Here is a 17772-nt window from a genome sequence, read left to right on the forward strand (position 1 = left end):
GTGAGATGTATTTATTGCCTTAGATTATTTTCACCCTTGGTTAGTGTATGTGAGCCAGACTGCCACCAGCAGCCAGTTTCAGAGTTCCATTCATGTTCAACAAAGGCTTCATTATCCTTGGGCTATGGAATGGAAAAGTCAGGCAGTCCCTTTAACATTTTGGAACAGGGTCATTTTAAATACTTCAGATCTACAGTGCAGAAACATGTTACTTTGCCCAACTGTACTATGCAAGTGTCTACACTTCACATGATTCTCCCACCACCCTAAGTGCCTCTCCTAACCCTCAAGCCTCCCTTTAAATGCACCAGTCCTATCTGTTGTATAAGGGTTTGGCACAGGGCACAGTACTGCCCGCAGCGTGATGGAAAGGGACACATGATCTGAGTCTAGAAGTCAATCTTGTACTGGACAGAGACATGTGTAGGAGCAAGCATGGAGACAGTTCCTAGCTTAGGCTATACCCTGTATATATGTACATAGTTATGTGTTACTAATAAACACTTGCTGTTAAACTATATAAGATTCAGAACTTCTTCATGAGACCTACTGAAGTGCACACTTCTTATACTATTGCTTCAATCTAGCAGCAAGTTCCACATTTTCACCATTCTTTGTGTAAAGAAATTCCTCCTAAACTCTCTATTGATTTAACTTTCTTATATTCATACTTCATTTGTTCTTGGCTCACAAGTGGAAACAGTCTCTCCATATCCACTCTATCCAAGCCTTTCAAAATTTTTAGACCCTTATCACATCTTTTCTTATCAAACAATCATGGAATAATACTTCTTAGTACTATTGTTGGAATTGAGATCTTGCATTCTTTCTTCTTTCCTTGTGCCATTTACAGCTGTTGAATTTTAGGAAGGAACCCTGCTTCACTTTTTTTATTTGCTCATGGGATATAAGCAATGCTGACAAGGCCAGCATTTATTGTCCAACCCTCATTGCCCTCGAGAAGGTGGTGCTGAACCACTTTATTAAAGTGCTGCAGTCTATGTGGTGTATACACACCCACAGTGCTTTTTGCAAGGGAGTTCCAGGATTTTGACCCAGCGACAGTGAAGGAACCGTGATATGGTTCCAAGTATGACTTGGAGGGGAATTTGGTGGTGTTTCCATGCATCTACTGCCCTTGTCTTTCTAGGAGTTAGAGATGTGGTGTTGGAAGATGCTGTTGAAGGGGCCTTAGCAAATTGCTGTGAGGCAGCCTGTAGATGGTACACACTGAAGCCAGTGCATGGATTGTGGAGGGACTGAATATTTAAGGTGGTGGATCAAGCGGCTGCTTTATCCTGAATATTGTCGACCTTCTTAAGTGTTGTTGGAGTTGCATTCATCCAGGCAAGTGGAGAGTATTCCACTGGACAGAGGCAGCCAGTATTTTGCAGGATAACACTCCCTGTTGTTGGAGAAGCTATATAGAATGGCTCCCTTATCATCCATCCTTTGCTATGGTCTGTTCTGTGAGATTCTCAAGGTCAGTGTTGTGGGGACGATGATGTCAACAGTTTATACAGCACCTTTAATGCCGAAGGATATGAACGCACATACATGAGCAGGAAAAGACCAGCTTAGCAAACCTAAGCCATGCACCATAATGGCTAGAGTATCATGACTAAACATTCCCATCCCCAAATACATATAATGCAAGATGTTTCAGTGGCAAAAGGAATGAATGTTTGCTCTTTGACCTTGAGCTTGCTTGATGAGATGGCCTTTCAAAAGGCTTATAACAGCAGAAAGAGATGTTGAGAGGTTGGAGAGCTTTGTAGATACAGGATGGAGCAAGATCGTTTAGGGATTACTATTTGTCCTGAATCTGTCCCAAGGAAGGACCTGGGTACAACCCCAGCTCGCAGCCAAGTCCATTCCTCTCAGCTGGTTCCATTTTAAAATTCTCATCCTTGTTTTCAAATCCCTCTACGGCCCTGCTCCATCCCTATCTCTGTCATCTCCTCCAGTTCCTGGAGGTCTCTCTGCCTCTCCAATTCTGGCTATCTGAGCATTCCCAGTGTTAATCACTCCATCACTGGAGACCATGCCTTCAGCTGCCTAGGCCCTAAGCTCTGGGATTCTCTCCCTGCCACTCTACCTCTCTCTCCACCTTTAACACGGTCCTTGAAACCTACTTTTTTGACCAAGCTTTTGGTTAGCTATCCTGATATCCTCCTTTTATGGCCCAGTGTTAAATTTCATTTGACAATTCTCCTGCGGAGCATCTTGCGATGGATTACTATGTTCAAGGTGCTACATGAATGCAAGTTGTTGTTATCTCTTTAATCAGCCCTGGAATAGGGAAGGTCCCACTCCTGGGGCATGCATGAACATCTCATGAGGATAATGCCAAACGATGTCCTCCAAGTACCCATTGCTATTAACGTACCACCCTTTAGGAAGGATGATTTCCTAGAGAGTTACCAGGAATGAGGGGCTTCAATTATGTGGAGAGGTTAGAGGAGATGAGGTCATTCTCCTCAGGCAAGAGAAGGTTAAGGGGAGATTTAATAGCGATATTCAAAATTATGAAGGGCTTTTAGTGAGTAAAGAGGGAGAAACTGTGTCCACCGGGAGGAGGGTCAGCAACCAGGTTTTAGACAATTAAGAAAAGAAACAGGTGCAGAAATGAGGAGACTTTTTTTTAACCCAATGAAGTTATTATGATCTGGCATGCGCTACCTGACAGGATAGTGGTGGCAGATCCAATAGTAATGATCCAAAGTGAATTGGATAAATTATTGAAAAGCAAATATTTGCCAGGCTGTAGAAACAGAACAGGGAGGATTAGAATTAATTGGATAGCCCTGTCCAAGAGCTGGCAGAGTCACAATGGGCAGAATGGCCTTTTCCTCCTGTGCTGTGTGACTTTATGATTCCAACTTGCCAACACCCTCTCTCTTGGCCTTCAATAGTCCTTTGGGTGAAGAGTTAGAGGACAATCAGCAGCAGTGGAGCAGTGTCCCAGTGGGAACCACGACAGGAAATTGCAGAGCAGCTTTCATTAGGCCGAATTTGATTTTTGAAGACCAGCGCTTAGAAAATCGCTCAGCCCCTGCCAAACACCAGCAGCCGCCCCCCCGCCCCCCCCAATCCCCTCCAGCCCACCCCACCGAATTAATCTGGAGATGCAGACCAGACACAGGTTGTTGCCATAATCTTTATTGCACTTTCACCAAATCGCAAAAACAATTACCACAAAACCCCAACACCACCCCGAAAACATTGCTAACGCAAAAGCCCACAGCCGCAGAAACCAGCTCGTCCGTCTGTACTTGTACACAAAGAACTCGGAAAGCAAAGCTGGAAGTGGCCGATTAACATGTGTCGGGAGGTTCCAAGGAAAATCAACATTACAGCTTTGCTGCTTCATTTAATAATAAGAGCAATGCCCAGGTTGCTCAAATCAGTTTTACCAGCTTTCAAGTATTTTGCTCATCAGCATGTTTCCCCTTTATATATATATCTATATATATATATACATATATATATATCTATTTGGAAATTTTTCTTCTCTTTTGGGATTGCACACTCCTACCTGTTCAATATTCACATCTCAGCACTGGATACCATTGAGAAAAACAAATAAATGGTTTAACTTAGAAACTTTAGTTATAATAATCTGGGATGGAGTCTATACTTTACATATTTGGGAACAATTACATCTCTGTTCTGAATTCACTGAATTCAAAAAGTAACATAAATAGCCAGTCTCTGCAAGACTTTCCATTTTTCACTTACACGAGTAAAAAAATGTGAGAGAAGAGGTCCCTCTCCCTCTACTACCTATTGGTCGTGATTGAATTGATATTGTAGTCTACGTCGTTCTCCACCACAATGTTGCGCCCTTCTTTTTCCACGCAATCGCTGACTGACTTTAAAATGATTCGTAACCTCCTGTCCATGGCCTTCAGGTGCGCCTCTATTAGGATGGGCGAGAGTTTGTCCCGTTGGAGTGATTCTGCCATCACCTCACTCAGCTTGTACTCTTCCTTTGCCAGAAGCTGTAGCCGGAGATATGTCGATTCCTTTATTCTGTCGGATAGAGCAATGGAAGGTAATGGCATTAACTGCAGGGATTCAACAATTAATGTGTCAATGATGGTTTCTCTCTAAACTTGAGCTTTGCCACGCGTATCCTAACTTGCACCAAGTCCTGTTCATCCATCACCCACTGATCTAGATTAGCTCTGGCAACGTCTCAATTTTTGAAATTCTCATCCTTGTTTTCAAATCCCTGCATGGCCCTGCCTGTTCCCACCTCCGTAATCTCCTCCAGCCTTACAAAATGTCTGAACTCCTCTAATTTTGGCCTCTTCCACATCCCTAATCTTCGAGCGCTTTACCACTGACAGATGTGCCTCCAGCTCCTTAAAGCCTACCTCTTTGATCAAGCTTATGGTTATCTGCCCTAACGTCTCCATGTGTGACTTAGTGTCATTTTTTTTTAATTCTTTCATGGGACATAGGCATCATTGGCAAGGCCAGCATTTGTTGCCCATCCCTACTTGCCCTTGAACTGAGTGGCTTGCTAGGCCTTTTCAGAGGGCAGTTAAGAGTAAACTACACTGCTATGGATTTGGAGTCACATGTAGGCCAGACCAGGTAAGGATGGTAGATTTCCTTCCCTAAAGGGCATTAGTGAATCAGATAGGTTTTAACAACTGATGATAGTTTCATGGACTAACCCACAATCACAAATTTTTTCATGAATTGAATTTAAATTCCACCAGCTGCTGTAGTGGGGTTTGAACCCATGTCCCAAAGGATTAGCCTGGGCCTCTGGATTTCTAGTCCAGTGACATTACCACTATGCTACCATCTCCTAATTACTGATGCTGTGAAGCACTTTGGTTTTTTTTTATTGTATTAAAGGCACTATATTAGTGCAAGCTGTTGTTGCTGTTGAAAGGGTCTGACTCTGTCTCAGACTGTGGCCTCTCTGGGGGAATGGAGTTGGTAGCAAGGGAACAGAGTATGTGCCGGGGCCAGAGGACAATAGTTTTGTTTCTCATTGTTTAACTGAAGGAAATTGCAGTTCATTCAGAAGTCGACGTTGAACAAGTAGCGTGACAAGAGAGGTTGTGGATGGGTCGAGAAAGGTGGTGAGTGTCATCAGCATACATGTGGAACCTGTCGTTGTGCTTACTATCGATGCCATTGAGGAGCAGCATGTGGATCAGCCACAGCTGGAGTTCTGTGTGCAGTTCTTGTCACCACATTATAGGAAGGATGTGATTGCACTGGACAGGGTGCAGAGGAAATTTACCAGGATGCTGCCTGTGCTGGAGGGTCCGAGCTATGAGGAAAGATTGGATAGGCTGGGGTTGTTGAGAAGAGTCCTGATAGAATATAAGATTATGAGGGGCATAGATAGGTTGGATAGGAAGGCAGTTTTTCCATTAGTACAGGGGTCAATAACCAGGGGGCATAGATTTAAGGTAAGAGGTAGAAAGGTAAGAGGGAGTTGAGGAGAAATGTTTGCACCACAGGGTGGTGGGAGTCTGGAACTCACTGTCTGAAAAGGTGATTGAGTTAGAAACTCTTGTAACATTTAAGAAGTATTTAGATATTCACTTGTGTTGCCATAGTCTCCAGGGCTATGGGCCAAACGCTGGAAAAATGGGATTAACGTAGCCAGATCTTTGTTGACTGGCATGCACATGCTGGGCTGAAAGGCCTCCTTCTGTCCTGTAAACGTCTATGAGTCCAAGAAGTCGGTGGTTGTGGGGGTGGGAGGGGGGTGGGTGTGGGGGGTGGTGGGGGCAAGTCTAGATCATTGGGAGCCTCCAGAAATAACAGTGAGGGGGTGGGGAGAGAAGCCATTGCAGGAGGTACTCTGGCAAAGACTGGATTGATAAGAATGGAACCAGGCGATGGCTGAATAATGGAGGAGAGGCAGGAAAGAAGGATGGCGTGGTCAGCTTGGGTCAAAGGCAACAGATAGGTCACGAAGGATATGGAGGATTAGCTTACCATGGCTCAGTCACAAGAGATGTCATCTGTGACTTTGATTAGAATTGTTTCAGTGCAGTGTCAGAGGCTGAAAGGGATTCAAACTTGTCATCCTTATTTCTTCGTCTAATGTTAGACAAACATTTGAAACATGGAATTAACCTCATGCAGTTTTGCCAATTGTTCGAAATTCTTAGGATCTGAGAACAGGCTATTACTGCTAAATCTTTGAGAGGTCAATAAATCAAAAACTTCAAAGGAGCAAATATCAAACAAAATTTGACACCAAACCATGGAAGGAGAAATTAGGGCAGATGACTAAAAGCTTGATCAGAGGTTGGTTTTAAGGAGCATCTTAATGGTGGAGAGAGAGATATACAGATGTGGAGAGGTTTGCGGAAGGAATTCCAGAACTTAGGGCCCAGGCAGCTGGAGGCCCGACCACCAATGGTGGAAATTGAAATTGGGGATGTTCAAGAGGCCAAGGATTTTCAGGTTTCTTTCCTTACTCTTTCCTTATTCTGATCTCTCTTTCAAAGACTTGTACTTGTGGCGGGGGGTAGAGTGTTTGGAGGATCACTGTTAGCCCCCTTGCCTGATCTTAATTCATCGACCTAGGTTGTGGCTGGAAGCCTGTTTGGACATGAGGTGAGGGCGGAAAGGGAGGGAAGAAGATAGTCTGATAATCCCCTAAATCAACTTATTTTACATGCATTTTTCAGCAGCAATCGCTGGATAATGATCAGGAATGGGAGTTCTGTATAATTTTCCCCCTTCCCCTAAACCAATGGTATGACGTCAATTGTTGTACCCCTGGAGTCTGTAGCTGAGAGCGGTACAGAGTAGTGTTCGTGTCTCAGAGCTGACTGGTCAGTGTGCATAGTACAACTCACAAATTTTCTCATGAGGATAAAACAAATCTCCTGTAAAGTTGTTGCATGCACGTATCAGCATGAGAAAAACCCAACCGGTACAATAAGAGTAAGATTTTATATGGCAGCTGAGGTGTGACCATGTCCAGAAAGTGCACCAACAGTTCTGGAGGCCAGAAAGAATGGGTTAAATAACTTTACTGCAAACAGGTCATTCCATTTTATTTCTACATCTCTGAGTGTCTGAATTTCACACACCTGTGATTGGACAAGCTTCTGTTACTGAGGTAAGGCCACATTTAAAATGATGCCCAGGGTCCAACAGAGCTGAACTGCAGCATATTTGTGTATTCAAGGGACTTAAGGGAGAAAGATAACTGCAGAGGTGACTCCATCACCATAGTGACCTTTGTGCACAATAATCTCTGCACTACAATAGCCTCCGTGAACCAATGTGACCTTGGCACACAATGACCTCCCACTTTATCCCTGGCACATACAATAAGCAGCTCATTGCTATAATTGGAAGACTTCTGGGTTGATGTTGGGTCCAGATGAGATCCAGCTGACTGGACGACAACAACAACATATAATTACATGGCATTTAATGTATGAAATATCCCAAGGTGCTTCAGAGGGGCATTATTAAATGAAGAAATCAAAGAAGCTTGGTCAAAGAGGTAGGCTTTAAGAAGTATCTTAAGGAGAAAAACAAGAGGAAGGCGGAGACATGTAGGGAGGGAATTCCAGAGCTTGGGGCCTGGGCAGCTGAAGGCTTGGTGACCAATGATGGAGAAGTTATAATTGGGAATGCATAAGAGGCCAGAATTAGAGGAGTGCAGATATCTTGCAGGGTGTGGGGTTGGAGGAGGTAAAGTGAGGATGAGAATTTAAAAACTAAACATTGCTTGAATGGGAGCCAATGTAGGTCAGTAAATACAGGGTGATAGGAGAATGGGACTTCCTACGAGGTAAGACATGTGCAGCAGAGTTTTGGAAGACCTCAGCTTTACAGAGGGTAGAATGTGGGAGACCAGCCAGGCATGCATTGATAGTCGAATCCAGAGGTAACAAAGGCGTGGATGAGGAGTTCAGCAGCAGATGAGCTGAGGCAGGGGAAAAGTGGATGCAGATGGAAATAGGTGGTCTTAGTGCTAGCACAAATATGAGGTTGGAAGCCCATCTGAGGGCTTCAACTGTGACACCAAGCTTGCTGGCTTAATTTCAGACCATTGTCAGAAGGAGGGATGGAGTTGGTAGCTAGCTAATGGAGTTGGGAGACAGGACCGAAAACAATGGCTTCAGCCTTCCCAATATTTAATTGGAGGCATTTCCGCTTATCCATCACTGGGCGTCAGCCAGTTAGGCAGTCTGATAAATTAGCAACAGTGCAGGAGTCGAGTGAGGTGGTGGGTGTCGTCAGCATACATGTGAAAACTTATGCCTCTTCACCTCAAGCTAGTTCACAGTTGCCGTGGCCGATCAGTCCGGCATTATATCACCAAAAGGAGCTTGTAGCACAAACAATGATTTCTGTAATTGGGAATGCAAGATTCTGCATTGGAAAGAAGCACTCTGAACTGTTAATGGAGGCTGCAGGCATGGAGGACACAGGAAAGCCAACAGAGCAACTCTCCCACTCTCTGCACTTACCTACAGCACTGATTCAGCGGCACCAGGATGGAGAGCTCATCATGCGAATGTTTTCCAAACCTGTGGGAGGGCATCAAGAAAACATTAGAAAGCTTTGACCCATTTCCAAGTATTCCACCTGAAATCAAGGAGAATTATGTGTAAACCACCTTATACATGGAGCTCACCACAACCTTGATATCAGCAATAGGGGAAATGACAGAATCTATCAGGAACATGCTAGCAGGACACTTAGAAAATCAAAATATGCTTGTGCAAAGTCAACATGAATTTGTGAAAGAGAAACTGCATTTGATAAATCTGTTGAATTTACAACTCAAATCCTGTTTACAACTGGATTTTTAAAAAGCATTCGATAAGGTACAACACAAGAGGTTTTTACACAAAATTAGGGCTGATGAGATTGGGAGTAATATATTTTCATGGAATAAGGACTGGTTAATGAATGGAAAATAGAGAGTTGGAATAAATGGGTCATTTTCAGGTTGGCAGTAACTAGTGAGTACAGAATTGATGTGTACTTGGTTCACAGCTATTTACTATTTATTACTAAGATGGGTGGTAATTTTCTGCAAATATAAAAGCAAAACACTGCGGACGCTGGAAATCTGAAACAGAAACAGAAAATGCTGGAAAAACTCAGCAGGTCTGACAGCATCTGTGGAGAGAGAAATAGAGTTGATGTTTCGAGTCCGAATGACTCTTCGTCAGAGTGATATAATGCATCCAGGTTTGCTGCTAATGCCACAGGGTTAGGCGGGCAAGTAAGCTGTAAGGAGGAGGCAAAAGGATTTAAACAGGTTAAGCGAATGGACAAGAATATGATAAATAGAATAGAAGGTGTTTACAACGTCCTTGTGCAACTTGAAACTTTAATGACTTTGGATGCACACATGATAGAAGCAAACTGTAAATGGTTTGTAAAAACATAATTCATAAGTGTTTTTAATGTTCTTGCTGTTATGAAGCTGAAATAGTGACGGTGTAAGAAAAGGTGAATTATTGGGAAATCGATTGAACAACATGTTACAAACTTGGCGGTTATGTGGAAATCGGGAAATTTGAAAGGTATTGTGTAAAAACTGAATGAATTATGCTTTCATTTGCGGATTACAGTTTGCTTCTATCCTTTCCACATCCAAAGTTAATAAAGTTTAAATTTGCACAAGGACCTTATAATGTATAAAGTGGAGAAATTATAGTGTATAATGTGGAGAAATGTGAGGTTATCCACTTTGGTAGGACAAATCAAAAAGCAGAATATTTTTTATCTGGGGAAGAGACTGGGAAATGTTGATATTCAAGGGAATCTGGGTGTCCTTATACACGTATCACAGAAAGTTAATATGCCGATACAGCAAGCCATTAGGAAGGCAAATGATACATAGGTCTTTATTTTAAAAGGATTGGAGTACAAGAGTAAAGAAATCTTACTGTGATTGTGCAGCCTTGGTGAGGCCATACCTGGAATACTGTGTACAATTTTAGTCTCCTTATCTAAGGAAGGATGTACCTGCCATAGAGGGAGTGCAATAAAGTTTCAAATGACTGATTTCTGGGATGAAAGGATTGTCCTATGAGGAGAGATTAAATAGACTAGGGCTACAATCCTTGGAGCTTCGAATAACGAGAGCTGATCTCAATGAATCATAGAAAATTCTTCAGGAGCTTGACAGGGCAGATGCTAGGAGGATGTTTCCCCCCGACTGGGGCATCAAAAACAAGGGGTCAAGTCTCAAAATAAGGGGTCAACCACTTAGGACTGAGATGAGGAGAAATTCTTTCATTCAGAAGGTTGTCAATCTTTGGAATTATTGACGTCAGAGAGCTGAAGATGTTCAGTCATTGAATATACTCAAGACTGAGATCAATATTCTCATGGATACTGAGGGAATCAATGGACAAGGAGGTGGGATGGGAAGCTGGAGTTGAGGTAGAAAATCAGCCATGATCTTATTGGAAGGCAGAGCAGGCTTGAAGAGCTGAATGGCCAACTCCTGCTCATGTTTCTTATGTTCCTATATATTTTTGCAAATGTTCTCATAAACACGGCTTTTGGAATGCAGTTGAATAAAACAGGTTGTGACACTTACACATTCGTAATCCACAAATTGTATTGCAAGCTCACGGGTACTGTGTGAGACCTTGAAAGAATTGTATGGTCACTCAATATGAGTTTTCCTGTGCAGTGAAATGTATTACAAGCAATCTATAGTCCCTTCGTATCCAAAAATCTATCGATCTCCTCTTTCCATCAGTCAGACCCATTAGAGGCTTTAATGGTACTTCAGTGCTAATGCATAGTGCTAAAACCCCTGTGTTCAGACAACGTCTAGTGTTAACATTCCTCTCAATTCACAAAACACACAGCGTTAACACTCCTCACAGTTCACACAACTGTGTTAGCACTCCTCACAGTTTACACAACAGCTTCCAGGTTGAGACAACGCAAGCACTAACACACAATTCTGACAGCTGAAGTCACTTAAACAACATGCAGTCTGCCATTAAGCAAAGTATTATCTTGCAAGTGCAGACTGAATTCACACCCAATGGGCAGAATTTTATGGTCCCATTTCAGTGGGGACAGGGCAGTAAAATGTGACGAGACATTCTAAACCTCACCGGCTTCGGTGGGAATGTAAAATCCCGCTGCTGGGAAATTTCGCCCGATATCTCTCAATGCCTTTTAAAATTTTTTTTCATGGGATGCAGGTGTCATTGGCAAGGCCAGCATTTATTGCCCATCCCTAATTGCCCTTGAGAAGGCGTTGGCGAGCTGAGTATCACAGTAGTCCATGTGGTGTAGGTACACCCACAGTGCTGCTCCCTCTCGCTATTCAGAAACACAGCTTCTGATCTCTTTAATGTCTCCTGGAACCCATTCTGCCAGCTTTCCTTAGTAACCTACTCCATACACCTATTTATTATCTTTGGTTGAAAATGTTCCACTTGGTTTCCTAATTTTTTACTTCAGTCCATTGAATTTGAAGCCTTTGCTCTGGTAAACAAAGCGCCATTGATCTGCTTTGTCACTCCCCTTCATTTAATCTTGAAGGCTTCAATCAGGTAAACTAAATGTGGCAACAAGCATTCAGTATTCAGACATGGAGGCTCATTCAGCTCCTGGTGTTCAGCACAGGTTGACATAAAAGCTTTTGTGACCAGGTTAGTAAGAATACACACGGTGAGTACTGCTGCACTATCTCTCCCTCTCTCCTTCTCTCTCTCATTCTCTCTCACTGCTGTGAAAACATTTTCTCCCTATCTACTCTAGCATAATCCCTCATAATTTTGAATGCCTCTATGAAATCTTCCCTTGACCGTCTCTGCTCTAAAACCAATCCCAGCTTCTCTAATCACTTCACGTAACTGAAGACCGTCATCCATGCAGTGCCATTCTGCTAAATCTAGGTGCCAGCTGTGGCTCGATGGGTGGTGCTTTCATTCCTGAGACAGGAGGTCAGGGGGTTTAAGCTCCACTTCAGCAAGGTGCGCACATTATCCAGGCTGACTGTACCTGTGCATACCGAGGCAGTGCTGCATGGCTGGAATTCAGCTGAAATGTTAAACCAAGGCCCTGTTTGCCCTTGCAGGTGGATGTGAACAATCCCACTGCACTGTTTCGGAGAAGAGCAGGAGAGTTCTCCCTGGAGTCCTGTCCAATATTTATCCCTCCACCAAAATCAATAAATTTAACTAGTGACTGATGTAAACCTGACAATTGACAGCTTATCAATCCTGAACCAGGCCACTGCAACAGATTTACTCTGCTCAGGAGCTTGCAGGAGCCTTAGCTTTATTCATTGAGGTGGAACGGGCTCGAAGGGTTGTCTGGTCTACTGCTCTTATACGTTCTCAGGAAATGATCTGGCCATTATCGCACTGCTGTTTGTGGAAGCTTGCTATGCACAAATTTGCTGCCGTGTTTCCTACATTACATAAGAACATACGAATTAAGAGCTGGAGTAGGCCACTCGGCCTCTCGAGCCTGCTCTGCCATTCAATAAGGTCATGGCTGATCTGATTGTAACCTCAACCCCACATTCCTGCCTACCCCCAATGACCTTTCACCCCCTTGTTAGTCAAGAGTTAGTCAAAAATATTCAAAGACTCTGCTTCCACCGCCTTTTGAGAGAGTTCCAAAGACTCATGACTCTGAGAGAAAAAATTTTTCCTCGTCTCTGTCTTAAATAAGTGACCCCTTATTTTTAATCAGTGACCCCCTAGTTCTAGATTCTCCCACAAGAGGAAACATCCTGTCCATAACCACCCTGTCAAGACTCCTCAGGATTTTGTATGTTTCAATCAAGTTGCCTCTTACTCTTCTAAATTCCAGTGGATACAAGCCTAGTCTGTCCAACCTTCCTCATAAGACACCCCGCCCATTCCTGGTATTAGTCTGGTAAACCTTCTCTGACCTGCTTCTAATGCATTTACACCTTTCCTTAAATAAGGAGACCAGTGCTGTACACAATACTCCAGATATGGTCTCACCAGTGCCCTGTACAACTGAAGCATAGCCTCCCTACTTTTGTGTTCAATTCCCCTCACAATAAATGTAACATTCTATTAGCTTTCCTAATTACCTGCTGTACCTGCATTCTAGCCTTTTGTGATTCATGCATTGGGACACCCAGATCCCTCTGAATCTCAGAGGTCTGCAATCTCTCATCGTTTAGATAATAAGTTTCTTTTTTAATTCTTCTTACCAAAACGGAACATTTCACATTTGCCCACATTATACTGTATTTGCCAGATCTTTGCCCACTCATTAACCTACCTATGTCACTTTGTAGCCTCCTTAAGGGCAGGATTTTTCGCTGAGCGGCTCGGGTGCAATGACATTGGGTGAGCATCCCGCCGTCAGCGCGCACTCGTGGGATATTTCAGTCGGCAGGTACGCGTGGCAGTTGGCCTGTTAAGGCTATTAATAATCCAATTGATTTAAATTTTTCACTGCCTGTCCCCACCTTTGCATTTTTTGCAAAAACCTCTTGCACGGGCGGGATGAGGTTTTCGATCTGTCATTTAAAAAAATGAGAAATTTTTGTACTAACTTCTAACGTGTGACGGAGTGGATGAGGTTTCGCGAGAAATGCAAAGGCCGCCTTGGCCTTTTTCACCTGCCCACCAACCGTAAGGTTGGACGGGTAGCGAAGAATTTAAATCAATTGGATTGTTAATGGCCTTGAGAGTCACATGAGGGGACGTGTTTTTTTTTAACATTTTAAAAATCCTTATTGTTAATTTTCAGAACTCTTCATCTCCCTGAGGCAGCTCTGTGCCTCAGGGAGTTTTTCCTGCGCGCACCTGCTTGACTTTAGCGTGCTCACCCTCCATCGCTTCCCTTCCCCCCCTCCCCTCCCATACAGGCAGCACTGCAGCAGGCTTTTCATGCTGGTCAGGCTTTAATTGGCCCACCAGCGTGAAATTGCAGCTGGGCCCCGATTGCATTTGGTGGTCGGCTTCCCGACTGCTCCCTCGCGCCCCCACTGAGCCCGCCCGACAAGGGGAAAAATCCCGGCCTATGTCATCTTCACAACTTACTTTCCTACCTATCTTTGTGTCGTCAGCAAATTTCACAGCCATCCCTTCGGTCCCCTCATCCCTGTCATTTGTAAAAAGCTGAGGCCCCAGCACTAACCCCTGTGGTACACCACTTGTCACATCCTGCCAACCAGAAAAAGACCCATTTATGCCAATGCTCTGCTCCCTGTTAGCCAGCCAATCTTCTATCCATGCCTTATACCCCTTATACCATGAGCTTTTATTTTCCGCCATAACCTTTGATGTGGCACTTTATCAAATGCCTTCGGGAAATCTAAGTACAGGACATCCACCGGTTCCCCTTTATCCGCAGCACATGTGGCTCCTTCAAAGAACAGTGACTCCACTTCAAAAGTACCTCACTGGCCGTGAAGTGCTTTGGGACTCTTGAGGTATTGAAAGGTGCCACAAAATTGCAAGTTCTTTCTTCCTGAATCTCCTCTGCGCCCTTTCCAAGGCCTTGACAGCCTTCTTAAAGGCTAGTGTACAGAATTGGATGTAATATCCCAGCCAAAGGCTAAGTAGTGATTCATAACAAAACTTCCTTGTTTCTGTAACTCTCTGCCTCTCTCAAGGTTCTTGAGCAGACTAAGTCTCTTGCTGTGGTAGAACTGACAAGCTGTAGATGTCAGGGAGACACCAGCCACCTAGTTCTATCCCCAGCTTCCTTTACCTGGTGAGGCCAAGCAGCCGTCATTCAACTACGGCCTTGGGCCTCTCGTTCATTTAGATAATGGGAGGCTCTCATCAGCGTTGTTTCCAGACACTGGTGAGCTAGCAGCCTTTAGCTGCTGCCCATGTTTCTTGGGCAAAGTGATAGGACATTGTTAATTCAGGAAAGAGTGTGATGCTCTGCCTCACCGATGAACTGCTCAGTGAATAAATCATCTTTGGCAGCTATTTTTGAACCAGTAATGCTTGGTGCTGATTCCTGCTGTGTTGCAGGTGATGGATTGAGTGATGCATGGACATTTTCTTGAAGAATGGCTTGAGTAGTGGACCCTTCCGCCGGACTCGGGGACCTAATTTTGTGCCCAGTCAAGGATTGATTGGTGCAGTGAGGGCAGGAGACACAGTGAACAGTATGATTCGCCTGCCCAATGGCAGCATCGATATTCAGGCCAGGACATTGCCACTGACTCACTGCACTCAGGATGGAAGGCATTGCTGCTATCAGTGGTATAGAAGGTCAGGGTGCTTCAGAGCTGAGCTCTGATCATCCACAGCAGCCACATGGCCCTTGAGTCCTGCCCAGCTTCACCATGGAAATTTTAATCTTTCAAAGAGAAAAAAAAAAGTCCTGTAAATTTCTTTCCTTGAGCAATTCACTCAGCACAAACTGCCAATTGAACAAGGAACTTCCCTGTGCCACCCTGGATCTCTGCATTCACCAAGTAGCTGGCATTTGGTTCTATTTTTTACAGACTCTTGGAGATAAACTGTAACTAAAAAAAAATAAGTATGATAGAGTTAAAGTTATGTCAACCTTCCTAGACACACAGATACACAAGTACATGAACACGCATTTAAGGACTCACACACGCACATGCACACACATACACACACACACATGCACACACTCCTGCTCACACACACACACATGATCATGAGTGCACTCTCTCACACACATTCTCAAACACACATACACACGTTCACGCACACTCAAACACACGCACAGAATACGCTCTCATGAGCACACATATACACACACATGCACACACATGTATTTACACTATTTGAATCAGAAGGCACTATCTTTTGTTAATCCTTACCCTCGTCCATTATCCAGATGAATAATAAATGAATCATTTCCAAACTTTTCAAAAGTTTCATAATGGTGCCGATCCATATTTCCTGTAATAGGAAGGAGCAGGAAAGCAATCAGACTGAAGGCAGTCGGTGTGTGATATGCTTAACACCACGGAGACCAATCCTGGCTTAGTCCCACTGCCTGCCTCAGGCTTGATTCCACATCCTGGTGCCCGTCCTTTCTCCAAAGTGAGCCCAGACAGTGGGTGTCAGTGGGAGGGTGGGGGCTCTGAGGGCAAGCTCAATCCCGTCCCGTCCTCATTCATGCCTAACTTTCTAACAGGAATCACTAGACATGGATCAAGGTTGGGTGTGCAACCCGATCCGTCCGTTCCAGAGAGATGTCTCAGGCCAACTGTAGCCCTTTGACCACCATCTTGGGGTCGCTAACGTTGGTTGGACAAATTCCTGAAGGTTTCATTACATGACCTACTTCCAATTGCCCTGCCCCTAGCCACCCTCGATTGGTTGCCTGATGTGCCCACCCTTATGGAGCCCCGCCTTCTCTTGTGTTAGAAATCATGATCAATTACTCGATTGGATGGTTCTTGACTGTCAATTAGGCCTATTTTCTCAACTCAGATTTTTTTAATAACTAATGAAGTGCTCCAAGAAAATGAAACAAAAGCCACACAATTTGCTTTCAGGCCCCCTTGATTTTCCTCCACAGGTTTTTTCTCACAGTAATGTCCTGGAGATGAATCTTCAATTCCTGGAGACTCCAGGACAATCCTGGAGGGTTGGCAACCCCACCCAGAAAGCTGTTGAATCTGGGCATCAGCTGAAAACTTCGGAACTGAGATTCATTGATGTTTGTTACGTAAGGATTAAATGTTATGGAAACAAGGCAGGTAAATGAAGTTAAGATGCAGATCAGCCATGATCTCATTGAATGGTGGTACAGGCTCAAGGGGCTGAATGGCCTCTCCTCCTGCTCCTGTGTTCTGGGTGAGGTCAACTGACTTAGCACAGATTGAGAATCAAACCTGCATTCTTTCTGTCCAGTGCCATTACCAACAGAGCACACGTCTTCCCAAACATTTCAGCCATTTCTCAGTGGGCCGTACATTCACCTTTGAGTCAAAAGGTTGGGACTTCAAGTGTTTCTCCAGGTCTTGAGCTCAAAAATCAAGGCTGACACTCCCAGTGCAGTTCTGATGGAGTGCTGCACTGTCTGTGGTGCCATCTGCTCTCTTAGGTAGTTGTAAAAGATTCCACTGCTATTTTGAAGAAGTCATTGTTGCTTGTGGGAGCTTGCTGTGCATAAATTGGCTGCCCACGTTTTCCATGTTGCAACAGTGACTACACTTCAAAAATACTTCATTGGCTGCAGAGTGCTTTGGGGCCTCATGAAAGGTGCTATATAAATGCAAGTTTTCCTTTCTTCCTATTTTCAGAAGCAAAGCAAACTTACTTACCCATAAGAAAATCAAAAATAGTCATGTCGATGAGATCAAGGAGACGGGTGCCACTGTTGTAAGGGGCAGTCTGTTTGACTTCCTCACAATAGTCAGGATCAACTTCCCACCTGTTGAAAGGAAACAGAAAACTGTTGTAAAAGGGTGTGCTACCGCTGTGCAGCGAGTGAAATCTCAGTGCCTGGTCCCTTCTCCGCTAACCTTCCTGAGCTGAGGCAGTCACCTGGTGCTAATGTCTCCGTTTATCCCAGCACTTAATAGTAACTTTGCAGGCAGCTGATCCTGGAATCTATTTAAACAGATACAACAGTCTGTATCACAACAGCCATTACTGAGGCTTCTGGATTTCAATGTTAATTCCATATTTTGTGGATTCTATCTCTATTCATCTATCCTGGAGTTGGAGGATTCAACAATTAATTGGACTACCTCTCGCTCTCTTCCTTTGAGATGCTGCTTAAAACCTACAAACTTTGACCAAGTTTTTGATCACTTGCCCTAATATGTCCTTATGT

General features: G+C 44.0%; 1 protein-coding gene across 2 annotated transcripts in view; it reads right to left on the reverse strand.

Moving 5' to 3' along the window:
• Positions 1–3146: 3146 nt before the first annotated feature.
• fam20cb (FAM20C golgi associated secretory pathway kinase b) overlaps positions 3147–17772 on the reverse strand; it is a 96014-nt gene continuing 81388 nt past the window's right edge. The window contains exons 7-10 of one of the 2 annotated variants that reach the window (XM_041207138.1): positions 17258–17367; positions 15803–15884; positions 8481–8540; positions 3147–4035 (exon numbers count right to left, since the gene is read on the reverse strand). In XM_041207138.1, coding sequence (XP_041063072.1) covers positions 3783–4035; positions 8481–8540; positions 15803–15884; positions 17258–17367 — 505 coding nt within the window. In that variant the 3' untranslated portion in view covers positions 3147–3782. Of the gene's footprint in view, positions 4036–8480; positions 8541–15802; positions 15885–17257; positions 17368–17772 lie in introns of those variants that run through there. The other variant, XM_041207139.1, reaches the window with a different exon arrangement.

Source organism: Carcharodon carcharias, chromosome 15 (assembly GCF_017639515.1).
Source record: "Carcharodon carcharias isolate sCarCar2 chromosome 15, sCarCar2.pri, whole genome shotgun sequence".
Classification (NCBI taxonomy): Eukaryota; Metazoa; Chordata; class Chondrichthyes; order Lamniformes; family Lamnidae; genus Carcharodon; species Carcharodon carcharias.